The sequence below is a fragment of the Chrysochloris asiatica genome, unplaced genomic scaffold, assembly GCF_000296735.1.
Source record: "Chrysochloris asiatica unplaced genomic scaffold, ChrAsi1.0 scaffold00445, whole genome shotgun sequence".
Taxonomy (NCBI): Eukaryota; Metazoa; Chordata; class Mammalia; order Afrosoricida; family Chrysochloridae; genus Chrysochloris; species Chrysochloris asiatica.
The window spans coordinates 1,236,426-1,262,143 of record NW_006408963.1 but is presented as its reverse complement, the minus strand read 5'-3'; the positions used below and the strand labels follow the sequence as shown (position 1 = coordinate 1,262,143).

Genomic DNA, 25,718 nt, shown 5'->3' with positions numbered 1-25,718 from the left:
CCCCCCCCCCCACTTCCCTGCAGCACTGAGCCTGCACAGCACACCCACACACCTCACCTGAGCTCACTGAAATCTTTGCGCAGGATCTCCAGTGCCTTCTGAAGGAACTGCTGCATGGTGTTGCCCTTCTTCATCTGTGAGGAGAGCCAGGGGGACCAGGAGGACCGGCTGCCGGGGGGGCCCCTTTCTCTGCTAGCCCAAGGAGCGCCCTCCCAACGGCTGCCTGGGCCCACACGGCCTACCTTGACCGTCCGCCGGTGTCCAGAACCATCCCAGTAACTGAAGGTGATCTCAATCTCCTCACCTACGAGGAGTCAGGATTGTCTCTGGGCCTCCAGACTTGGGGTCCCCCGCCCCTCCCCCTGTTTCCTGGGCCTCAGGGCTCAGTTGCACCCCGCGCCCCATCTACTGCCCAGGGTTGCCCCAGACCGGGGCGTCTACGCCGTCAACACTCACTCTTGATCTTCTCCTGTTTGGCCTCCCACTCCTGTCGAAGCTCTTCCCGGAGTCGGTTCTCCTCCTCCTGAGAGAGGAGACAGGCACAGGGCTGAGCCTCAGCCGGGGTCAGGGGTAAGGGTTGGAGCTAGAGCCAGGCCCAGAGCAAGGAGGCCGTTACCTCACGGTCTCGGTCAGGCAAGAAGCTTGTGTCCACATCTGGGTTCTTCCCCAGCTTCCTCCTCTTCGTGATGACCTCTGAAACCACAGCAAAACCAGGAGTCAGCTAGCACAACTGGCCCACCCCAAGGCCCCCAGACCTTGATGGCTCAGGTTTCAACGCAGAGCCCCCTCCTCAGAGGTTCCCTTGACCGACCGAACTGGGAAGCAGCTCTTCTGTTCTTCGGCTCTACCATGCAGGTCAAGGCTATTTTTCTCCCTAGCCCCCACAAAAGCGTCTTTGGTCACAAACTCACAGTCAGCTCCACCTCAGTCCCTACCACCAACAGCTCAGCAGGAGACTCGAGTGGTGGTCTTATCCCTTTAGAGGTCTCAAAAACTCTGCTGGCGTCTGAGGGGATGATGGTCTCACAACTGGTCTCTCACGGAATCCTCCCAACAGCCCCAGAGAAGGTGAGGAAACTGAAGCTAATGACATCTGAGTCAGGTGGGGAGAAGGGGAAGGCTAGGACCTGCCAATGCCCTGGACTCTGGGACTCAGTTTACCCAAGGAAGCTACACAACCTGTTGAGATCAGGACTCCTTAACAGTCACTGAGGCCAGTCTTCATGGATTGGAAGATGTAATATTGTTAAAATGTCAGTGTGGTGGTGCTTATGTGTCATGGAGTCGGGGCCGACTCACAGCGACCCTGAGTAGGGTTTCTGAGGCTGTAAAACTTTACAGGAGCAGAAAGCCTCATCTTTCTCCTATGGAACCACTGGCACTGCCAAACTAACCCTAACCCAATTCGTAAGCACTACGCTACCACTAGTCCCAAAACTATCTACAGATTCAACATAATCCCTATCAAAATCTCAATGACCTTCTTCTTTACAAAAACAGACAAGTTGATATTCAAATTCATATGGAATCACAAGAAGCTCTAAATAGCCAAATAGCCAGAACAATCTTGAAAAAAAAAGTTTTCAAATATACCATAAAGCTGCAGTAATCAAAACAGTATGGTATAAAATAAGGACAAACATATGTGGTAAGTTCAAAAAGTTCATGAAAAACTCACAACCTTTTAATTCCATTTTTCCACAGACTTTTTGAATCTAGACCAAATGAAGAGAATTGAGAGTTCAGAAATAAACCCATATATCTATGACCAGTTTGTCCTTATACCATACTGTTTTGATTACTGCAGCTTTATGGTATGTTTGAAAAATGTTCTTTTTCAAGATGTCATTGCTGGAACAACTGGATGAATGAGGTTGGACTGTTACCTGGAATGGAACAGTAAATTCTCAGATATAACACCAGAAGCGTAGGCAACAAAACAAACAGTAGCTAAATTAAAATCATGTGTGCATCAAAGAACTTTTACCAATACAATGAAGAGACAACCTGTAGAGTGGGAAAACCTTTGTGGAGCCCTCTACCTGATAAGGCTTTACTATCCAGAATAGATAAAGGACCTAAGAATAAAAAGACAAACAGCCCGATTAAAAAATGGACCAAAGACATTAACAGACATTTTGCCAAAGAGGAAACACAAACGGCCAGTGAACACATAACAGAATGCTCCACATTAACCACTGCTGTGGTTGCTAACAGTCCTGGAGTCAGTTCGAACTCACAGCGAGCCTATATAGGGTTTCCGAGGAGCAGTTGGTGAGTTTGAACCACCGACCTTACAGTTAGCAGTCAAGTCTCCTACAGCGCGACCGCAGGACTCCATATATAGAACCCACAATGAGATACTGACCCCCACTCAGAGAAATTACGGTAAGCACTGGGCTGAGAACCACAAGGTCTGTGGTTTCACCTTGACAACGTTAAGACTTTCTGCTCCCTTGCAGATTTGAAAAGCCTCAGAAACTCTATACAGGGTCACTACGAGTCAGAACCGACTCCATAGCACTTGACAACAAGGTGGCTAGTTCCTGGAGAAGGACATCAAAGTGGAGGGTCAGAGAGAAAGAGGAAGACCTCCAGACGGATGGGCACAGTGGCAGCAGCAATGGACCACAATATAACAATGCAGGACTGGGCAGGATTTTGTTCTGTTGTGCACACATGAGTGGGAACCAACTCAACAGCACCTAACAACAACAAGCTGGCTAGGATCAGGAAAATGGTGAGAATGTGGAGAAATGAAAATCCTGGTGCCGTTGCCAGTGGAAACAGAAACTACTGCCGTCGCTATAGAAACCAGTTTGTTGTTTCCTCAGAAAGATGAAGGTGGTAATGGAGGCGAGAGTCTGTTTTTGATGGCAGAGACTTGTTATTTCTCCATGGTCTCAGGATGCGGTTATCGTGAGCCCATGGGGAGGGTACAGGCCTATCGGGACACAGGCAGGTAGACGTGTGTCCCTGGGGGCTCCTTGTTCAATGCTGTCTAGTTGGTTCCAAGTCACAGTGACCCTGGAAAGGGTTTCCAAGGAGCGGCTGGTGGGTTTGAATCACCAACCTTGTGGTTAGCAGTCCAGTGCTGATGTCAGCAAGAAGATCCCAACGTATAGTGCCCCTGTAGGACACAGTAGAACTGCCTCAGAGGGTTTCCAAGGCTGTAAATCCTTCCAGCACACTGCCACACCTTTCTTCCGTGGACCTTTTGGTTGACAGTCAAGCGCTGTACCACTGTGTCACCAGGGCACGTACATTCATGGAACACACAAAACAGATACTTCACAGATAAAACCAAATACCTTCCAAGATTGGTGTTCTAGGTTTGAAAGCTTAGGATCATAGTTTCACGGGACAACTCAGCCAACTGTTCCTAAGAATGATGATCTGCGTCCTAATGAAGAGCACCGGAGGTCTGCAATGCTTGGGAACAACCATCTAAGACAGACACAGTCTCTATGCACTGGAAACAAAACAATCATTTTGTGTCTTTGAGAAGAAACAAGTCTTCTCCAGCTACAGCCTCATCTATCCTGAGATGAGAGAACTAGATGGTGCTGGGTTACCACCACTGCCCATTCTGAACAGGGTCATAGTTGTTGGGTCTGGATATGATTGTTGTTGTTGTTAGGTGCCATGGAGTGGATTCCGACTCATAGCGACCCTGCGCCAGCCTCACAATCGTTCCTATGACTGTACCAATCCATCCATCTCTTTGGTGTCTTCCTCTTTTTCGCTGACCCTCCGTTTTAGCAAGCATGATGTCCTACTCCAAGGACTGGTCCCTCCTGACAATATGTCCGAAGTATGAGAGACCAAGCTTGGCCATCTTGGCCTCTAAGGAACACTCTGGCTGCACTTCTTCCAAAACGGATCTATTGGTTCTTTTGGCAGCCCATGGCACTTTCAATATTCTCCTCCAACACCATAACCTAAAGGCGTCAATTCTTCTAAGGTCCTCCTTATTCACTGTCCAGCTTTCACATGCATATGAGGGTACTGAAAATACTGCATATAATAGGTGGGGGAAAATGGAGCAGAACTCAAATTCTTACTGTGTTTTTTCTTTTTTTTAAGCCAGAAAAACTGGAATAGTAGAGAACAGAGGACTCCCTAAAACTACCATCCTGAGATCAAAAGCAAAGATGACAAAATAAGGGGGCAGAGAAACTGCAGTACTGGAAATGCAACAAACAGAACACAGAGACGTTACATAGTAAACTAACTAATGTCAGTCAACCACTTATGTGAAAATTGTCATCTGACAATCTGACAGACTGTATAAACTTTCACCAAAAACTCCGTAGTATTATTTTTTTTTTTTCCAAAAGGATGACCCAGGAGTGAAGGCAGGAACGCAGAGAGCTGTACACCAAGGTGTCCAGCAGTCCAAAGATGGGTCCAACCCACGTGTCAGGTGAATGGACAAACTCAATGTTGCACACAATGGAGGCTTATTCAAGAGTAAAGAGAAAAGAAGTTCTTTATTTGCCTGTTATAAGCCACATATAAGGAGTTCGGGTGTGGTGCTGTGGGTTAATGCGCCAGACTGCAAAGCCGTTTGAACTGCAAGGTCGGCGGTTCAAAAACAAAAAGCTCCTTGGAAACCCTATACAGGGTCGCTATGGGTCGGAATCAACTCAACGGCTCTTAAGAACAAGAAGCCATATACTGTTGTAGCCATATATAAGTGGGAATCATGTACTATTAGACACAAAAGGACTAATAGCATATGATCCCACATATATATGGCTTCTTGTTGTTCTTAAGAGTCATCGAGTCGGTTCCGACCCATAGTGACCCTGCACAGGGTTTCCGAGGTTGTAAATCTTTACGGGAGCAGAAAGCCTCATCTTTCTCCCACGGAGCAGCTGGTAGTTTCGGACTGCTGCCCTTGCGGTTCGCAGCCCGATTCGTAACCTCTACGCTACCAGAGCTCCTTTATATAATGCTTACAACAGGCAAATTCAGAGAGACAGAAAGTAGCCTAGAGGTTGCCAGGCTCTGGAGGGCGCGGGGAGTGATTATTTACTGTATAACTCAGTTTCTGTTTGAGGTATGGAAAATGTTTGCAACTAGGTGCAGCGGTGACGGTTGTATGTGGCGAATGCAATTAATATCACTGAAGTGTACATTTTAAAAGGGCACATTCTTTACTCATATAGTCATATATTTTACCGGGAAAATGTTGGGTTTTGTTTTGGTTTGTTTAAATTCTAAGGGAAAAAGAATTACCTAGAACCCCAAAGAGCTCTTGTTTATGTGGGCTGTAACCACTGGCATCTGCTAAATTAGAAATGTAGGCGGAAGCATACTAAGACGCAAGAACACCTCCTGCGCGTGCGCTCTAGTAGCTGTCAGAGACCAATGATAGTCACACCCATGCTGAGGCCTCTGGAAATCTCCCAGGAGTCCCTAGAGCACACTCTGAGAATAGGTGGTCTAGAAGACAAGTCCCCCTCTTCATCTTAACCCTCTAGGGCAGGGGTTCTTAGGCCTGGCTGCCCACTTGAATTGTCAGGTAACATGAAAGAAGATGCCTGTCCCGGAAGGAGGGTTTCCTAAAATCCCCTAGGGGTCTGTGTTGTCCACAACTAGAGCCCCCAGCACTCACATGTAGCTAGTGCGAGTTGGTAATATTCTAGATACACTGGGTTAAATACCATGTTCCACTACAAATCTGCTCTGGTCCCAGGAGAGGACTGCAACCATGTAATGAAGCAAAGCTGGACAGAAACCTGACGGGTGCTTCAGTAAACCTTTACTCAATTCCCAAGAAAAAGTTTTTTTTTTTAAAAAAGCAGATTCTTGTGATACAATAGTGAATATTTGTTATCAGGACTGATTGTGAGGGTTGGAAATGTAAAGGTAGACGTTTTGTAGCAAGGAGGGGAGTGATTGACTTTGCAGTCTAGGAGCGGAGGTCCCTAGGATTATCAACGGAGAAGAGCGGAGAGCGGGGACCCTACCCAGAGAAGCAGTGATGCCTAAGATGGAGGCAGAGACGATGGCATGGAGAGATGGAGCAGCTGGGACTTTAGATCCAGAGAGGGAGAGCGACTGTGTGCTGATGACTGGTGGGGGCAGGCTTGCAGGATACACCCTTTGGTTGATAATGCATGGAGGGGATTGTAACCACGGCAATGATGGGATGAATATAAAACTAATGTTTTCCCATGTAAACTATCACAGAATTCACAATAAAACATTTAAAAAAAAAAAAAAAAAAAGGCAGATTCTTATCAAGCTGGACGGACCCGGCACGTGGGCATGCTATGAGTCAGGATCGACACAAGGGCACACAATGAGAGCTAAAGTTATTTTCACTTATTTCTTTTCCCTGTTTTCTCTGGCTCCTCAAGCATGAAAAAGTGCCCTGTCACAGGCAGCTCACAGACTCTGTGTCCCCATCAGGGTGGTCCCAGGTTGCTCCCCTCCAAGCTGCTGCCATCCAGCCTGTCAGTTCCCTCCCACTACCACCATTCCACCTATTCACCGCAGCCTGTACCAGCACTTGTTCTATGTCCTCAAGTGCATCCATTAGACTCTTTTCTGTCTGTCTGGACACATTGTATCTTCTGACTCTGCTCCCTCACCCAACTTCCCCCCTCCTAGTGAGTGGCAATCCGGTCATCACTAGGAGGGGTCAGCATCCTGTTTCTGTGCACTGGCCTTTCCCCAGCAAGGCTGGGAGCAGGTGTGCGGAACATGGGTTTGTGCGCAGCTCTCCCAAATTGCCCCTGTGCCCTTTCATGTCCATGGTCTAGTCCTACAAGGTTTAATTCACTAGTCACTGAATATACGTGGCCATGGACATTTGTTGAAGTGAATGCAAATGAACATTTCTGTTCCAAGGCAGGTGGGCCACACAGCAAGTGCACAGTGGGCCAGTGTGACTGATAACCACCACCCTGGCAAACGCTTCAACAAGGCCTCGAGTTCTAGGGGCCTCGTGGGTACAGCTAGTCTGCTCCTGCCTCAGCCTACTTTGTGTGGCAACTGTGCAGAGCAGCTTTTCCTGGGGCCCTACTCTCCTGCCCACAGCCACCTGCCGACCCTGGCTCAGCACAAGGTCCAGTGTTGGGCTGCTTCATTCTAGAGCCAGGTGCTGGGGACAGGGTGCTCCCTCCCCAGGCCTCCCCTCACCTTCCCTGTCCAGCTCCTCCTCATACAGAGCCACCTCGTCTTCTTCCTCGGCTCCATCCTCTTCCTCCTCCAGGGTGAAAGACAGGCTCGAGATCTTCCGTTTCGCCTCCTTTTTGCGCTCCTTCTCACGCAGCTTCTCCAGCTTCCTACCAAGGTACGGGTGGTCCTCAGTACACCCAGTGCCCAGCCCACACCCCTTCCCTGACCCACTCAGGGCAGAGCAGATCTCTTTGGTACCCCCAGGAAAGTCCCACTGGCCCAGGGCTCCTCTCTGGATCAGATCCAGAGACGGCCTGGGCAGAAAGGGATGTGAAGAATAGTGGGTGGCAGAGAGCCTGGTGAGAGGCGAGTATCTGACCAGGACAGAGAAGAATGAAGAGCAAACCATGGAGGAATGAGACATCATTGTGGGAGTCAAGAAGGCAGACAAAGGCAAACCCCAAAGCAGAAAACAGGGTCCCCCACCCACACGGGGCAGTAAGAGTTCAGGCTCAGAGGGGACAGTGGCAGAGAGACCCACAGCTGAAGCTCCTTGGATTGCTCCTTCTTGGCCAACTGCTTCTCCCGCTCCTTCACCAAGGCCTCCTGCTTGGCCTTCATGTCATTCAGGGTCACCAGGCCTGAGAGGAGACACGGGGTGAAGAACAATCCCCCAGAGGACCAGCAGGCACAAGGCTTCCAGGCACTCACTCACTCACCCACAGTGCTGGATTTGAGCTCAGCTTCCACAGCATCATAATGTGCTGAGAACTTCTTGTCGATGTTGGATTTCATTATATTTTCCTGCCGGGGAGCCAAGTCAGCAATAAGGACCAGCTGCCACCCCACCAGGGAACCTGGATCCAGTGGTCTACCTGTCCCTGGGCATACCCCGGGACCTAGGGTTCTGTGGGGCTCTTGCAGGACTTGCTCCCACCCCTCCACCTCACCCTATTTGCCTGGAGCCCCAAGCCTTGCCATATCTAACTGTAAGCCAGGTCTCCAGACCCAAGACAAGAGGTTTAAGGAGAAACCTGAAACCAGGGGCCCAGTGACTGGGAGATGTCCCTGCCTCCCAGCCCTTCAAGCCACAGGGCCAGCAAAGTCAGAGCATGAGGCAGGGGCTTGGCTTCTGCGGGAAGTAGGGGCTGGCTTCCCCCCTGGCCCTGAAGTCCTTGCTCTTTAGACCAATCGCCCCAAATCCTCAAGCTGAGGGCTCCCTCTGTCTCCACCCCGATGGCTCATCACTCATGGAAGTGCTTGGTGAACTTAGGGACTTGGTGGGGCCCTCGGTGGCAGGAGCTACAGGATGGGAACATTGTCTGGGCTCTCGCTTTTGTCCCCCTCGCCCCGACTCGGAGGTAGGTGAGGAAACTGGCCCGCTCGGCTCCCATCAAAATGAGATGCTGGCCCGGCCAGGACCCCAACCCGGGGTCACCCGCCTCGCGGGAGAGCCGGCAGCAGCGGCGCGCATGCTCCGTGGCGCCCCGCCCGGCCCGCGCGCCCGCGCACCTCGGCGATGCGCTGCTTCATCTGCTCCATCTGCTCCCGCTGCTTCTCCCGCTTCTTCATCAGGTGCATGGCGCGGCCCGCCTCGCTGGCGGCACCCTTGTACTGAGCCATGGCAGCGGCGGCGGCGGAGGTAGCGGCGGCAGTAGCGGCAGCGGCGACAGCGGCGGTAGCTAAGGCCGGAGTCTCCGCAACGACGGTGACTATGCCGTCAGCTGACGCGGTGACGTGGGCCACCAGAAAACGCCTTGGGCCCCACCTCTTGCCCGCCCCCAACACGTGACCGCCAGCCGCCCCGCCCCGCCCCGCTTCCTCCCAGGGAGGTCGCTGACCACCTGGGTGGCCACCGGTGAAATGGGGCTCTAAGAAACCCAAGTGCTAAAAGGGATTTTAGCATGGCCAAAGCTGACTAGAGAAGGCCCGAGCAGCCATCCTAGTACCGTAGTTACAATGTAGCTCACTGTCGAGCCGCCATCTGTAATCCATTCCGGCTACAGTTCCTCCCCTTCGCAACTGAAGCACTTCAGTAATTAGTAGTCAGTCCCTACCCCGAGGGCTATCGCAGGAACAGATGAAAACAATCCAACAGGTGGTCACTGACAGCCACCACCTGGAGAGATTTACGGGGCCAGCAGGAGACAGCCTGGCTAGGGTGGTCAGCATGACCTTGAATCCACTGACATCTGTTGTTAGGTGCCATGAGGCGGCCACCCAGGCAAAACAACAAAACAGCAGAGTTCTTGCCCTCCCCTCTTACTTCAATGCCCCGACATCCCTCTGAAAACTCCCCTCCCGTGCCCTGTTTCCTTGGAGACAGATCTGGGTGATTCCTGCTCTTCTCCTCACATACTCAATAAATGCTTAGTTCTTCACTCCAGTTCTATCTCTACCTCAACTGCAGGTCCCCTGCCAAAGGCCCACTCAGTGGACCCTCCTGAGGCTGTCCTCCTGCATGTGGCCTGGTAGGGTCACTGGCTCCCTTCTTCTGTGAAGAGTCCGTTGCCTTTGGCACAGTCACGCCTTCTTAAACGGTCACCTTTACTTCCTTGATTGGGGCCTTACTGAATAAAGTGGAGTCCCCAACTTGGGCTCCTCCAGCCCAGCACCCAATTTCTACCCAGTAAAGCTAAAGCACCAGACTCAGGTTTCAACACAGATTTATTGGGAGGTTTTTCTGTGAAATACACTAGAGGTTGGGAAGGGGACACATTCGCTTTGTAAGGTTGGGGTTTCCCACCACTAAGGAAAGGTGTCAACTGGATTGAGGAACACGGGGTGTGGATCAATTTTCCCACCTCCTTCTGCTTTGCTCAAATTTCTTTTTTTCTCTCAGCAAGTAAGTACCAGAGGACACAGACACAAAGGCAACAAACAAAAGTAGCAGATCAACCTCCCACCGTGCTCGGCCTGGGCCTCTCCCCTCCCAGCAGCACCTGGGATGAAGGTTCCCACTGGCTGGCAGGAAAGCCTGGGAGAAGGCTCAGCACTCCTTTCCTGTGCTCAGACAGGACCAAGGTTAATAAATTAGAATAAATTATGGGGGGGGGGATGCAACTTTGTGCTGGGAGGGCCCCTTCTCTTCCAACACACACAAGACTTGGTGGGGGGGGAGGCAGGGGAGATCTCCAAAGGCCACTACGGGAGGGGAGTATGCAGGGGGGACAGAAGTCAGCTTTTCCTCCATGTTCTTCCCAAACAGCAGAATTAGGGGTGGGGGGAAGAGACACACGAAGAAAGGAACCCTCTTTTTCCAGGATAAAGGAATGGCCAAGAAAGAGAATGCTGCCCAACCCCCCATCTCCCAAACCATGACTAAGGTTAAGGATTTGGTCAGTGAATCATTGAAGTGGGTGATGGCGATGGACGGGGAGGGGAAGCAAAGAATGCCGGAAACAGGAGGGCCCAGCCCCAGCCCAGTCTTTCCCGACTGAGGAGTGGGCTTGGGGAGGGCACTAGGGCTGGGGTGGGCGGGCGGGCGTCAATCACTGGTCAGCTTCACCAAAGACATCGTTCTGTTTGCGCTTCATGTTCTCAAAGTCAAATGCCGAGCCTACCATACGTTTATAGATGTCTTTGATGTCATTGCAGGTTGTCTCGAAGTGAGTGGTGGCATCATAGGAGCAGGAACAGAACACCTGGAGACAGCCAACAAGGGGTCCGGGGTGAGGTGGCCAGGGGCTCTGGTAGGCAGCCCAGAGCCAGGGAGGTGGGACAAATCAACTTACCTGGCTCTCAGACCCATCGTCAATGGGCTCATACAAGTCACTAATGGCCACAAACCTGAGGGGCAGAAGAAAGGGGGAAGATAGGCCTCAGAACAGGTTCCCCCAACCGCTCCGCTCGGCTCCCTTCTTCCCTCCAGGACTCAACCCGGCCTCTCACTTCTGATCGATGGGCTCCAGCAGCTCGAGAGCGGGCTCTATCTCCTTCTCGGGCTCTGAGGTCTCCACCGTGGTGCTGGCGATAGCAATGTACTTGCCCTGTGCGGCCACATTGTGCGCGTAGGAGATCATGCACACGTAGATGTCTGCCCAAGGTAAGCATGCAGTTAACGAAGACCAAAGGCACACAGTCATGCCTGGCACTGTTATCTTCAAGCCCTCACACCCCCTTTCTTCCATGGAGGAGTCAGGCAGGGAGCCCCAGGTCTGACAGGGAGAGGCACAGCAATCAGCCTACCTGACTTCCTGTTGACCTGGTTCTGGGGAATGATGATTTGGCAGGAGTTGGCATCGTTGGTGTTTTTGATGGGGTGGCTCAGGATACAGATGATACGGATCACCTGACCTGCCTTCTGCACTCGCTCCGGGATGTAGCTGGGGTCGCAGATCAGTTGCTTGCAGCGGGCCACCTGCAAAAGCACAGGAAGGACTTGGTTCTGGGTCCTATCACTCACTCTTCTTGGTGGTCGGGGGCTGGGCCCAAACCTAGGGGCAGCAGAGGCCCCCTCTTGCACTGCCTAGCCTTGCACTGCACAGGGCTCCCAGACTGCCCAGGGAGATAAGCACTGACACTCCGAGTTGGCATTGTGATCAGGGAGGGAAACCGGACCAGCACCAAGGGCTGTGGGCTTTGAGAGACAACTCCTGCCACCCAGAATGGCTGCAGAGCTGGCTTCTGCCTCCCAAGTACCTAGACAAAGGCCCTCACGGTTCACCAGCAGCAGATTGCAGAGTCAGACTCACTGGGACCATGGAGCCTCTGAGACAGCAGGCCACGCCCTGTCCACACAATTCTGCCTGGCCCGTGGAGGTCAAGGGGCTGTGCAGCAGAGCAAGCTTACCTCTCCCTCTGACTTCACGCCCACCACCTTGCCATTCTCCATGATGATGTCGTCCACAGGTTTGTTCAGCATATATGTCCCACCATAGATGGCACTCAATCTGGGGGGAGAAAGAGAGGTGATGAAGTCTCCCTGCCAGGGGATACAGGGGCCTGTTGCCACTGTCCCTGGGGTCCAGAGACCCATCTGCTTAACCCAGCAGCAATGCCACTGCCACAAACTCAGGGCTCAACTTAGTGCGCCCGAGCTTCTGCACCAGAGATCATCCAGAGGGCCACATGAGGGAGTCACAGGGCAGAGCGCCACAAAACCGGAAACTAAGGAAGCGCTGGAGAAGAGCCAACTCATGGCTAAACCCTGAATGAAAAGAGGTCCGGGCCCCAGGGCCCAGGCCTTCTGCTGCCTCAGACTCAGACTATGAGCTGAGCAAGTCAGGTTATTGGAGAGCTGGCTCTTTGCCTCTGGCGTCAACCCACTGCTGCTGTGCCCACACCTCCCAAGGATGGCAGGAAGTGAATTCAGGTCACAAAGGGGAAAGTGATAACACTTCAGAAGGACTTAAGGTGGCCAGTTTAACATTTGCTCTTAGTTCTATTCAGTAACCCCAGTTGAAAAAGCTGTACCCTCACCTTGCAAATCCCTGGGGCAGTTCACCGAGGCCATAGAGAGGGTATAAATACGGGCTTTTCCCATACCGGGCCAGGGACTCACTGTACAGCTTGATGCGATTGATGGTCTCAAGACAGGGTTGGTCCAGGTAGCTGGGGATGGCAGGGAAGGCACTTAAACAGAACCCCCTGGTTTACCCCTACCCAGGCACCAGGCCAGCCGCCGTCCCACCCTCTGGAATGGCCTGGGGGAGAGGTGCGGATCACATGCAGAACCACAGGCTGAGCGGGTGGCTGCATGCAGAAGGCACAGAAGGTGGGCACATGAAGGGCACCGTTCCAGGGGGCCGCCCCATCCTAACTTTCCCTCACTCATCAGTGCGATAGAGCGCCAGGGCGTGGCCAGTGAAGTCAATGACATCCTGGCCCAAATCGAACTTCCGGTAGACATCGCGCATGCTGGTGGTCTGGGGGTCAACCCCTTCGAAGGTCTTGGGGTCATTCTCATCAAAGTTTGCCACAAACACCAGGAACTTGCGGAAGCGCCGTTTCTCAAACATGCCCATCAGATCTGGAAAAAAAAGCCATGAGGAAAGGCTCACCAGTGCATCACAAGCCTCCTCTTCCCAGCAGGCCTGGCCAAGGAGTCAGGAGCCCAAGCTCCCAGCTGAGTTCTGTCACTCCCAGACCTCTTTTCCCATCCCAACAGAGGAGGGACTGCACTGGCCACTTGGGGATGTCTCACAAGTCAAGTGAAGAGACCCTCGCAGAGGTTGAAGTCTTCGGAAAGGAGCCCCCTCACCCCCACACCTCGCCATGACTGAACACAGTGGGGACAGACTACGGAGATGGCAGGCTTGAGAAGGGGACACCCTTTCCCTGCCTACTGTTGTCAGGCTCAGGAAACCCACACTCACTGGAAGCCAAGGCCTCTGTCTCTGTGGAGGGCACTTTGTAGATCTTGCCACCCTTGTACACGAAGCTGCCCTCCACCACTTTAAAGTCCAGGTAGCGTGTCACCTCCGTGTACAGCAGCATCTTGACCAGCTGCCCTGGAGGGAGGAAGAGCACAGCATTGGCCCAGGCCTGATGCCCCAGCCCCAGCAGGCCTCCCGTATCCCCCTCACCATTGGCCATCAGAAATTTGGGAATCAGGTCAACATTCCAGTCTCGGCCTCGGCCCATGGACTCAGGCGGCCCCTCCAGGAGCTGAAAACGCTTATAGAGCTGCAGCCAGAGAGAGAGAGAGCCCCTCAGGGTCAGGGCTGCCCTCCGTGCCCAGCCCCGGGGCCACCCCAGGCAGGACAGAGCCGGCAGCCTCACCTCCTCCAGGGGCGTGATGGAGGAGCTCTCGCCCCCGTAGTAGGGGTTCCGGTCCATGTGCAGCACCTTCTTGCCGTTCACCGACATGATGCCCGACAGGATGCATTCCTGGGGGAAGAAGTGACAGTCCCTACCGGAAACCGGGCAGCGGAGGGGGGGGGGGTCCCTGAGACCATCAGCCGCCCCGCCCTGGGCCGCGCCTGCTCCAAGGATGGGACCCGAGCCAAGGACAAAGGCTGGGGCTCCACGGGTCCCTCGGTCGCCATGGGAAACTGAGGTGGGGGAGCGGGAATGCGGCTGCTTCGGGAACCGCCCCAGACGCCGCGGGGACGATGGGACCCGGGCCGAACGAGGATGAGCGCAAGCTGGGCTGCCGATGGGCGGGGTCGGCCGCTCGGGACGCGTTTGCGGGTCCCCCGCGGCTGGGTAGGTGGCCAGGGGAGGGGCCCGCGGACAAGGGGGCACGGCAGTGGGCAAAGGTGACGGCGTGACGAGATGCCAGCGCAGGCTGTCTCTCCAGGAAACAAGGAGCGCCGGGGGCGACAGGCCGCCGCTGATGGGCCGGGAGAGCGGACCGGGGTCGTCGGGAACCGGCATCCCCGTGGGGCTGGGTGGTCGCGACCGAAGCCGTGGGTCCCAGGTGCCGCGAAGGCGAACTCACGGTGAGGCCGGTCCCCAGCACGATTACATCGTATTCCTCGTCCATGGCTCAGCCCTCGGTGCCAGCGCCAGCTCCGGCTCCTCCTCCTTCACCGCCGCCGCCGAAGCCGCCGCCGCACTGGACCAAAGATGGCGGCCGGACCTCAGCCGCCCGACGCCTCCGCCGCGTCAAAGAGTCCCGGACCTTCCCCGCCCCCTGCTGCTTGGGGACGCGCGGCACCGCCTCTGCAGCACGCGCCCCAGGAGGACGGCCGAAGTCCAGGCTCTAACAGCAGTGCAACGCCCCCGAAAGACCCGTCTCTGAGCCCCTGAAGGAGAGCGGGGCGGGCTGCATGGTGCTGCGCCGCGAGGGATCCGTGCGCGGGACCCACAGGCGCCCCGCCCCACCCCCCGGGATGCTCGAGCGCGCGCGCCGGCCACGCGCCGCTGCAGAGGGCCGGGGGCGGTGCGCGGGAGTCGACCGCGCCCTCTGAGCTCCCTGCGGTCTCCTTGGAGGGCAGAGTAGCCTTTGTCCTGGTGGCCTTCCCCCGTCTCAGAAGCTGCACATACCCAGAAGCTGCACATACCCGTGATTCACCGACCCCCCCCTCCCTCCTGAACCGTTAGGGCAGAGACCGGCAAAGGCCTTGCCCCGCCTCTCGAGATGCTGCTGGCAGAACCCCCGCGAAGCCTCTGGACCCCTGGGCTGCCTTGGCTACATCCGGGTTCTTCCTCCAGCATCTCCAGCATCCCTTCCACCCACAGAGAAATGAGGAACTGGAGGCCCAACACATGGCAGCCCGTGTTTCTTTATTAGGAAGGAAACTGAGCGCCCCAGGCTCCTGCCAGGCACTCCTGGTTAGAAAATGCCAGAAATCCAGTGATGACACCCAACCCACCTGCCAAACCACAGACAAACCCCGTTGTACTGCTTACTGTTAGCAAGACATCACCAAAAAAAATCAAATCACAGCCAAGCAGGACACAGCCCACAAACTCACACTGTCAAGCTCCTGCTGCTGCAGGGAGCGCCATCAAGCTTGGGAAGGGGGCATTTGCTACACAAAAGCATTATAAACAGCAAGGGATGATGTTGGGGAGATGAGAATAAATAAGGAGAAAGGGGAAGGAGGGGTCCCTAGATTTAAAGTCTCCTCCCCCTGTACAACTGAGCCTGGGAGATTTGTCTAACATCTAAGCAGAATATGTACATCTTGTGGTAGACATGGGGGCAGCCCTTAGGGAAAGCCCCTCGGGGTAGAAGAGAAGGAGCAGGACGGGGTGAGGGAGTTTGGGCTTCATGCGTGACTAGAGGTGGAAGATGTCGACCAGGACATCGTCACACCCTTCAGCAGCACAGGGAGATCACACTATCTGGGTGAGAGAGATGACAGGGCCCTTGTGGTCATCGAAGCGGTCCATGGTCTTGAGGCTGAGGATCATGTGGAGTCCATAGGTGAAGATGCCAAGCATGGAGAGGGAAGTGAGTAGTCCCATCCAGATGCCCGGGGAGAAGAAAGCGGCACAATCACTGGCGTAGGAGAAATGCTCGCCGCTCACATTGAAGGCCTGGATCTGGGGCCAGACAAGACACTGTCAGTGTGGGTATTCTGAGTCTCTTAGGCAGGGGGCACTGTGTGAATGAGACTCTCCAGGAGGCCGGATGACGCTGCTGGGACTCTGTGTAACCCCTTCCCTCTCCATACCTGGAAGTCCCGAAGTGTTAGCTGCCAGAGAGAGGACTGCGTGTAAAGCTCGAGCACGCTGTCGTCCTTGCTAACGCTGCTGACCCACTGGCAATGGAAGGAGTAGATGCTGGGTGCAGTGATCTGGGAGGCATTGAAGTAGGTGATGGAGCCATTGCTATGAATCTCCAGGCGCTCCATGGTAAACCAGTGTCGGGCAGACACAGGGTAGAAGCGGTTAGCAAAGATGAACCTGGGGTGGGTGGCAACAGTGGTCAGAGTGAGGGGAGGTGGAGCCACAGCTGGCCTGCCCCACCCCAGGTGCCTCCAGCACTCACTTGAATGTCACCATGGTACCAAACAGTTGCTTGTAGGTCAGCACAAGTCTGCAGGGTCAGAGGAAAAGGTGTGGGGTAAGCTGCCCCCGTCCTCAAGACCACCAAAAGAGGCAGTGTTCCCCCTTTACAGGTAGGAAAACTGACAGGCTCAGGGGGGAGAAAGGATCTAGAAGCCAGCTCTCCCATCTGTAGCTCAGGCCTGGTTGCTGTGGTTCCCAGGGCCCACTGCCTCTTCCCTCTGTTCTGTGGGGGGCTGTTGAGATGAGTGGGTTGGGTTTGGGGGAGGGCGAGGTCAAACAGAGTGGCAGTCTCTAGCCACACAGTGAGGTCTTAGGAACTTCGGAGCTAGCTCCAGAGGCAGGCCCAGGATTTGAACCAAGGATCAGAGGGGGCGCAGGACTGACACCACCCACATTCCCACAGTCACCGCAGTCCGCTAGAGCAAGGCAGCTCCCTTACCCAGCATCAGAGCTATTCCAGTAAGAGCCGGTCAGGTTGAGTTCCTGGACCCCAAAGGTGAGCGAGGTCAGGTCCTTCCACTGCTTGTTATAAGCCACAGAGAAGTTCTGAGCCCAGAACAGGATCCGGGGGGCCGTGTCATTGTAGCTCACAGGGGGGTGAGGCACATCTGCCTGGATCTTCTTCTCCAGCAGCTGGCGACCTAGCCCCCCAGATACCATGGCTGCCTCCCGGGCCACCTGTGGAGAGAGTCCAGGAGCCTTCTCTCCACCGTCCTGACCCTCCCCTGCAGAGCAATCTGCTGCACAGTGTCAACACCCATGGGCCCGTCCTCATGAAGCCCCCATCCCCACCCCCCCCAGGCAGCCCACAGCCTGGATGCCATTCCTAATTCCTTAACCTCGGGGACCATGTTGATGCGGATGCCTTTACATAGACACCAACCCGTGAGTTTGCAGGGCAAGATTAGCAGCTGCTACCTGCAGCGGGGGAGCCCAACCTCTGTGCACCCAGGCCCTCCCTGGGTCCTCCCCCCGGAGCCACAGCGGCCCTGTTGGTGACCTGCCACCCCTCACCTCCTGGAGCAGCCTACAGGGAAGGGCACATACCCTGGAAGGACGGACTGCTGTGAGAACTGCCGTGTACGGGACATCCTCAGACTGGAGTGTGCTCAGCACCTGCCCAATGACCTCGTCTACGTGAGGGGGAGAGCAAAGAGCCCAGTCACATGCTGATGACGTTCAATGGGATCACTTGGTTGCAGTGGGGACCATGAAGTGGTCCCACAGTGACGCCCTCCCCACCACACTAGGTTCCATCACCGGTGGAATGACACTTTGAAACTTTTGCCAAGAGCCAGAGTTCCCCAGGCACCCTCCCATACTGTTTGCAGTCACTTGTAATGAGCAGGCCTGATAGCAGCTGTTCCTCGTTCCACCCTCCACCCAGTTTTCCCATGGACCCTGGGAGCCTTGATTCCCTGATGACAAGTTGTAACAAAGTGAAACAAGAACAAACAAAGTGGATACACAGAGGTCTGCCTACAAGGATACAATGTACATGCTGATACAGACACACAGCGCCATGGCATGGCTCTAGATAGATGGGTGTGACTCCTGGTATAGGAACGTGGATGTGAATAGAAACACTGAGCATGCAGGTTGGTGGTTCAAACTCACCAACCGCTTGTCCAAAACTCTATGTAGGGTTGCTATGAGTCAGAAACAACTCAACAGCACTTCATAACAACAACAATGTAGACATGGAATCCTGGTGTGGTGTTGGAAGATAAGCACCAGATTGCTAACTACAGGGTCTCTGTGAGCTGGAATGGACTCCATGGCACAAAACAACGCAGCCATCTCCATATCCACTCACATAAGGCTGCCAAGGAGTCCCTGGGTGGTGCCAGCGATTAAGCACTTGGTTGCTAACCAGAAGGTTGATAGTTCGAGTCGACCCAAAAGAGATCTTCTGAAAAGTCAACCCAGTTCTACTTTGACACACATGGTACATGACGAGTCAGACCATGACTCTGCAGCCACTGGCTCCCAAGCTCTCAAGATTGGACTGAAGGCACGTTTCAAGTCTATTACATCCGAAAAGCTTGGATTTACTCCAGTCAAGGGAAGTGGGCTCTTGGCAGTGTCTCCCTAAGTCCCCCACTGCCCCGACACCCCTGTAGCAGAACCCCAGTGTGTTGCTTGGCCAGCTGGTCCAACTTGTATGAACACAACTGTGCAGGAAAGGCAGGGCCTCCTGGGTGGTGAGGCAGCAGCTCAGGGGCTTTGGAGTCACGGTACCAGCTACATCACACAAGTGGATGAAGAAAGGTAGAGGAGTCAGGTAAGGGGGCATGTCACTGATGCCACTCACCATTGCCCGTAAGGACTTCCCTGGGCGCCATCAGGCCAGAGCTATCAAAGAGACAGAGGTCAGTGTCCTCTTGTGGGCAGCTTGCCTTCACAAAGTCTCCTCTGCCCTGTACCCACCCACCCTACCCCCTTCCAGCCTCCCCCCACTCCACAACCTCCCCTCAAGGTCAAGGCCTCAGAGCACCAGTTCACCGTCCTCCCTCCCTGATCACAGGGCCTGAAACCTGGCTGGGAGCCAAGTGCATGCTCCCCACATAGCCGCCTCACCCCTCTGGCCACACCAGCACCTTGCATGAAGATTTCAAGGTGCCCAGGCCTCCAGGTTCTTGGGGCCCTAAGGCTCCGCTGGCCCTGGGCTGTACCTGGCCGTGTAGGGCAGTCGGATGAGCAGCAAGGCTGGGAGGCTGGCATTGAGCTTCAGCTCCCGAAGTGTGGCCAGGTCCACATGCAGGGGGCTAGCCCCGAGTTTCTCCTGCAGGTAGGTGGTCAGCGTGCTTACAGCATACCAGTCGACTGCAGGGAGCACCAGCGAGGAGGGGGCCAGAGTCAGGGCATTCTGAGGGTGGGGAGATGAAAGGTAGAGTCTGCATCCCTACCAGACACTCAGGCCTCGGTCCTGTGGGGTCCACAGGCTAGTTCTTACCATGCTGAGCCGAGGTACACTTCAGAGCTCTTACCTCCAGGTTTGAAAAGGCGCTGTCCTGCTTGTTGCCAAACACTCCTCCATAGGCAGTGAAGTCCTCGATGCTTAGCTAGGAGGGAAGCAGAAGACAGCCTCCAGAGCTGGACGGACATGGACAAGGTCAAGGGCGAGGCAGGCCCAGCAAGCCCTCCTTTTGAGGACAATGTGGTTTGGTAGTGGGAACAGCAAATGGGGGCTCTCTGTGTGTCCTCTAGCACATTCACCCAGGTCACGGGGTTGGGAGGAATTGGAGCTGACAGTGGGTTTGTGGTGAGCAGAGTCAGCTGCCTGTCATACATGTGGAGACAAGAGGAACTTGGTAGAGAAGAGGGAAGCTGAGAAGGGGGGTAGGGAGGTGCACCCAGGAACACAGTGCAAATCTCTCCTAGGCCTGAGGGTGCAGGCTGAATCAGGACCCCTTTCTAAGGGGCCTGGGAATTCCCTCTTCCCTCCCTCCCTGTGTCTGAAGAGGCATGAGAGAGAGGTGAGGATCCTGGACTGGAATACACTGGTGGGGACACTCCAGTCTTTCCGTTCCCCAAAGCACAGCCCCACACCTACCCTAAACCTTGTCCTCGACAACCTAGAGCTGTCCTCTCATCCACTCCCACCCCCACCTTTTCAGCTCAACCCAGAAGCCAAGCGATCTTAATCAGCTTCCCTAAGCACACTGTTTAGTATACAAACTTGCGCAACCTCCCCGCCCTCTGGACAGGAAAGCTAACCCTTTGGGGGGACCTGGGCTCTCCTTCATGAAGCCAGGGGAAGCCAGGGATCCTGAGAACAGAGAAAGGGAGCCGCCACTGTATCCCATGGGCTTCCTTTACTCAAGACATCATGTCACTCCTGCTGGAAATTGACCAATCTTTCCCCAAACCTACAAGGTCTAGCTCATCTCCTGGTACCTCTCCACTTCCTTCTCAGACTCACTCCAGGCCCAGTCCACTGAGCCTTCCCTGAGTTCACCAGGAGCGCACCTGGCCCCAAAGGCTTTGCACTTGCTGTTCCTTCTGCCTGGCATGCCCTTCCTTACCACCATAAAGCTCCCTACTGCTTCCCTTGAGTTCTCTGCATGAGAACTCCTCCTCAGAGAAGCCTTGGCTGACTGCCTGGATCTGAAACAGCATGCCCAGTCACTAGGTCCCCTGAACTGGCTTCCTGCATTCAATACAGTGCTAACATGGTATTACACACCCCTTTCACAATTCCTTGTCATCCCCACGACAATGGCAGCTTCATGGCAGTAGCAGCTCAGGTTACTTTGCTCGCTGCTACATGCCCCCCTCATACCACCACCTAGTACCCAGCAGGCACTCCACCTTGGCAAATGAATGAAAGCTCAAACACCCTAAGGCACGAGACCCCGGTTGGATATTTTACGTGCTTTATGAGAATCACTCCTCACAGTCCTTTAGTGCTAGCGGTCTTAACAGCTGCAGAAACTGGCATTCACAAAGATGATTTTGTTTCTCCAAAGGCTGCTAAGTGGCAGAACTAGACTGAATTCAAGTCTGACTGCATTATTTACCACCTCCTGGGAGGACTCAGCCTTCATCACCGCCACCACCTACCCACTGAGCAACAGCAGGAGATGGTGAGGGGAAAGAGCTACAAAGGCCACGGAAGAGGCAAGGTCAAGCCTAGGCCCCACAGCCTTCCCAATACCAGCTCTAGGCTGGCTGCCTTAGCCTCTGTTCTATAGGTTTGCCCAGGAGGGAAAGTGCCATGACCCAGTCAAGAACCAACTGGTGGGCTCCAACAGAAGCCGGCTGAAACCACTTCTGGTGTCTATAGACCATGGAACTTTCAAAGCCATGGCTTGTTTGACAGTGAAATTAAGACCATGACTTCCACTTAAAACAGTGCACAAGGGTCACTTTGTGATCAGTCCCATTATTCACTTTTCAATTCAAAACACAACTCTGCCACCGACCTTGGGCATCAGTCTTTCCATGTGGCAGAGGGGGACTGGAATCCCCAGGTCTGCTTGGGACTGAGTCGGCATGTGGCCCACCTTGGCTACTCCAAAGCGATGCGCCCACCCAGCACACGATTGGGCCAAGGTCACGGAAGTTTCCCTTGGGGAATGGGGCAGGGAGAGGGCCTGGGCGGCGCACCTTGTCCTGCAGGAAGAGCAGCACGTTCCGGGGGCCTAGCTCCAGGGCGGGGTCCAAGTAGGTAGAGAGCTGCATGTCGCTGGTGATGTGACCCTCGTGAGTGTCGGCCGCAGGAGCCCACAGGTCCCTGCCAGGGAACACAAGCGTGCCGTCAGCGGGGCGCCTGGCTGGAGAGCCGAAGCCCAGGAGCGGCCAGCCCCCAGCTGGTGCGTGGGCCCCCGAGCTCGACCAGCGAGGCAGTTTGCCGCCGCTCCCCGGCAAAGGACAGTGTCCCTCTGGGCTCCGCCTCCCTCAGCCGACACTAGTCCCGGAGTCGGATGGCCGCGTCCCGGACAGGCCGCAACCCCGCCGCCCCAGGAACCGGCCCCGGTCCAGCGCGCTCACCGGTCACTCGACCACAGCACCAGCGGCACCTGCTGCTCCGCCGCCACTGCCGCCGCTGTCACGGCTAACAGGAGCGGTAGCCACCGCATCCGCCAGAGCGCCGGCACCCACCGCGCTCGCGCTCGCACCCTAGCCGTTGCCGCCATCATAGCCCCAGCTGTACAGCTCGGCTGCCACTGCCGCCACCGCTACAATCAGGTGACCGCCGCTCTGGGCAAGTTCCGCCCCGCGCCGCCATTGGTCCGCGTGCAGGCCTGCTCGCCAGCCCCGCCAGTGATTGGACGAAGTGCGTGCCACTCACATCCCGCTCCTCTTCAACGATTGGATGTACGTGTCTGCAGGCCTGCTCGCTTGAGCGGAAAGAGGGCGTGGAGGACTCGGTCGGTTCCCAGCGCCCGGCCTCCCGCCGCAGCTGCCACCGCTGCGTCCACTGGCTGCAACCAGGGCAGTAGGACCCCGGCGGAAAGGAAAGAGGGGCGGAACGAGGGGCGGGATTCAAGAGAAAGGGCGAAAGGGACGCGGCGGACTCCACTTCAAAGACTCCCAACACACGCACTCTTGCCCTGTTCTTGATAGGTGTCGCTAAGTGGGTTCCGACTCACTACGACGCTCTGCTCAACAGAAGGAGACTCGGCCCGGCCCTGCGCCGTCCTCACAATCGTTGCTGTGTTGGAGCCCACCGCTGCTGCCCCTGTGCCAGTCTATCTCATTGGGGGTCTTCCTCTTTTTCGCTGACCCTCTTCACTTCACCACGCATGATGTCCTTCTCCAGGGACTAGTCCCTCCTGATGACATGTCCAAAGAATGAGAGACGAAGTCTGCCCACTGGTTTTTCCAAGGAGCATTCTGGCTGCACTTCTTCCAACACAGATTTGTTTGCTCTCCTGGCAGTCCATGAACCTTTAATAGTCTTCTCCAACACCCTAACTCAAATGCATCCGTTCTTCTCCGGTCTTCCTTATTCACTGTCCAACTTTCACATGCATATGAGGTGATTGAAAATACCATGGCTTGGGTCAGAAGTACCTTAGTCTTCAAACTGCTATCTTTGCTCTTGAATAAAAGAGGTCTTGTGTAGCAGATTTGCCTAATGTCGATTGAGTTCTTGACAGCTGCTTCGGAGACAGTTGATTGTGGATCCAAGTAAAATGAAATCCTTGATAACTTCAATCTTTTCTCCGCTTATCATGATATTTATTGATCGATATTAATGAAGGCTGTCTTTGATCTTCATTAGGAAGTACTTCCTTCGAGTCCTCCTTGCTTCCAGCAGGCAAGGTTGTGACATCTGCATATGCCAGGCTGTTAATGAGTCTTTCTCCAGTCCTGAGCTCACACTCTTCTTATAATCCAGCTTCTCAAATTATTTGCTCAGCATTGTTGTTTTTGTTTTAAGTGCTGTCGGGTCAGTTCCAACTCATAGCAACCCTGTATAAGGTGTCTAAGACTGTACACCTTTGCAGCAGCAGAAAGCCTCATTATTGGGCTCATACTGCCGACCTTGTGGTTTGCAGTCCAGTGCTTAATGTACAAACGTACTGCGCTCCGCAGTTGCTCAGCATACGGTTTCAATAAGTATGATGAAACAGTACAACTCTGGCCCATACCTGATTTTAAACCAGTCAGTGTCCAAATGACTGCATCTTAGTCTATGTACAGGTTCCTCATGAGCACAGTTAAGTGTTCTGGAATATCCATTCTTAGCTGGTCATGATCCACACAGTCAAAATGCCTTTTTGTGGGCAATAAAGCACCACAGTGATATCCCTTGTCCTCCTCATCTGAATTCGCTTGAATTTCTGGCAGCTCCTTGTTGATGTACTGCTGCAACTATTTGTGAATTATCTTCAGAAAAACTTTACCTGCATGTTATGTTGTTTGACAATTTTCACATTCTATTGAATCACCTTTCTTTGCAATGAGTACAGATATGGATCTCTTCCAGGTGGTTGGCCAGGTAGCTGTCTTCCAAATTTCATAACATAGACAAGTGAACACATACAGAGCTGCAGCCATTTGTTGAAACTTTACATTTTGTATTCCTTCACATCCTGGATCCTTGATTTTCACCAATACCTTCCATGCAACTTGGACTTCTTCCTTCAACACGATCAGTTTTTAGTCATATGCTACCTCCTGAAATGGTTGAACATTGGCCAATTTTTCTTGATACAGACTTGTTTTCATTTTCTTCAGCTTCAACTTGAACTTGCAGCTGAGTAATTGTGATTTCTGTACATTCCATCTGGTGAGGGCCACGTATATAGTCGCCATTTGTATTGTTGAAAAAGGAAATTTCCAATGAATCGGTCGTTGGTCTTTCAGAATTCTATCATGTAATCTCGAATGTCGTTTCTGTCACCAAAGCCATATTTTCCAACTACTGATCCTTCTTTGTTTCCAACCTTCACATCCGAATCTCCACTGACCATCAATGCATCTGGATTGCATGTTTGATCAATTTCAGACTGCAGAAGTTGATAAAACTCTTCAATGTCTTAATCTTTGGTATTATTGGTCGGTGTGCACATTTTTAATAACTTCACATTAACTGGTCTTCCCATCTATCACTTATAGCAGTATACTTCAGGATCTTGAAATGTTCTTTTTGACAATAAATGTGACTTCATTCCTCCTCAATTTGTCATTCCTGGCATAGTAGACCATATGACTTTTTAATTCAAAATGACTAATACAAGTCCATTTCAATTTACTAATTCCTAGGGTCGGAATCGACTCGACGGCACTTAACAACAACAAGTATATCTATCTTCAAGCATTCCATTTCTTTTTTGACAGCTTTCAATTTTCCTAGATTCTTGCTTCTCATTTAAGAGTCTTGCCACAGCAGGTGACTCTACTTTTCTGAGTGTCTTCCAACCTAAGAAAAGATTGGCACAATGGGTTAAGTGTTGTGCTGCATATCAAAAGGTTGGCGGTTCAAACACACCAGCTGCTCTGCTGGGAGAAAGATGAGGCAGTTTGCCTCAGCAAAGATTGGCATCTTGGGAAAGTCTATGGAGCAGGTCTGCTCTGTCCTGTGAGGATGCTATGAGTTGGAATTGACTCAACCAGTGGGTTTTTGGTTTCCAACCTGAGAGGCTCACCTTCCAGCATTGGACCGTGTTTCAGAAGGTTTTGACTGGCCCTTTTTTCCAAGTCTGGAAGCTCTACTGAAGCGCTACTGAAACTTGTCCAGCATGGGGGACCCTGCTGGTATGTAAACTAATGGGGGCACTGCTTCCAACATCACAGCAACCTGCAAACGTTCAACGCTACCTTGTTTGGATCTTCTCTGTGCTTCAAATCACTGAAGTGGCATCTATTTCCTACTGATGGACGTGTCTTGATACTGGTGAGAGGTACTTGTCATCACTTAGAGGGAGGAGAGCCAGAGGGTCTGGAATACAATCTGGAGGACAGGAAAGAGGAGGGCCCACAAAAGAAATCCGATGAGAATTTCCAAATCATTGGGGATCACCCCAGAAGAAGTCTGATTTGATTCCAAGGGCATGATGAGCAATGATGCTAGTATCAAATGCTTCAAAAGGGCCAATCAGACAAGTACAGAAGACTTTCTTAAATTATCAACAACTGGCGACTTTGACAAGAACAACCCCAGTGTAAGGAAGCGAAGATTGGGTGTAGATTGTCTTTCTCAAGGTTCCCCTTGAAGGGAGGGA

At 53.5% G+C, this 25,718-nt stretch overlaps 3 protein-coding genes across 4 annotated transcripts in view; all 3 read right to left on the bottom strand.

Annotated features, from left to right (window-relative positions):
- FAM50A (family with sequence similarity 50, member A) overlaps positions 1-8,757 on the bottom strand; it is a 35,639-nt gene extending 26,882 nt beyond the window's left edge. Inside the window, 8 exon segments of the mRNA XM_006877233.1 lie at positions 14-134; positions 243-304; positions 457-523; positions 617-693; positions 7,156-7,301; positions 7,676-7,775; positions 7,854-7,938; positions 8,647-8,757. Coding sequence (XP_006877295.1) covers positions 14-134; positions 243-304; positions 457-523; positions 617-693; positions 7,156-7,301; positions 7,676-7,775; positions 7,854-7,938; positions 8,647-8,757 — 769 coding nt within the window.
- Positions 8,758-10,580: 1,823 nt separating this feature from the next.
- On the bottom strand, positions 10,581-14,648 carry GDI1 (GDP dissociation inhibitor 1). Of its 2 annotated transcripts, XM_006877209.1 has the most exons (11): positions 14,519-14,648; positions 13,858-13,965; positions 13,662-13,761; positions 13,452-13,586; positions 12,907-13,105; positions 12,556-12,687; positions 11,927-12,026; positions 11,323-11,494; positions 11,026-11,170; positions 10,869-10,923; positions 10,581-10,778 (listed from the first exon to the last, which is right to left on the bottom strand). In XM_006877209.1, exons 1-11 carry the CDS (start codon positions 14,561-14,563, stop codon positions 10,626-10,628), a joined length of 1,344 nt encoding a protein of 447 aa, XP_006877271.1. In that variant the 5' UTR covers positions 14,564-14,648; the 3' UTR covers positions 10,581-10,625. The 2 variants fall into 2 exon arrangements, with proteins under 2 accessions (XP_006877271.1, XP_006877272.1); XM_006877210.1 differs by lacking the exon at positions 13,452-13,586 and having other exon boundaries at positions 10,626-10,778; positions 14,519-14,563.
- A 1,213-nt stretch (positions 14,649-15,861) lies between these two features.
- ATP6AP1 (ATPase, H+ transporting, lysosomal accessory protein 1) lies at positions 15,862-22,184 on the bottom strand. Its single transcript, XM_006877208.1, has 10 exons — positions 22,036-22,184; positions 21,652-21,778; positions 19,530-19,604; positions 19,215-19,408; positions 18,854-18,894; positions 17,587-17,672; positions 16,979-17,217; positions 16,520-16,567; positions 16,203-16,434; positions 15,862-16,071 (listed from the first exon to the last, which is right to left on the bottom strand). The coding sequence occupies exons 1-10, from the start codon at positions 22,182-22,184 to the stop codon at positions 15,862-15,864; spliced, it is 1,401 nt and encodes a 466-aa protein (XP_006877270.1).
- Between the last annotated feature and the right edge of the window lie 3,534 nt (positions 22,185-25,718).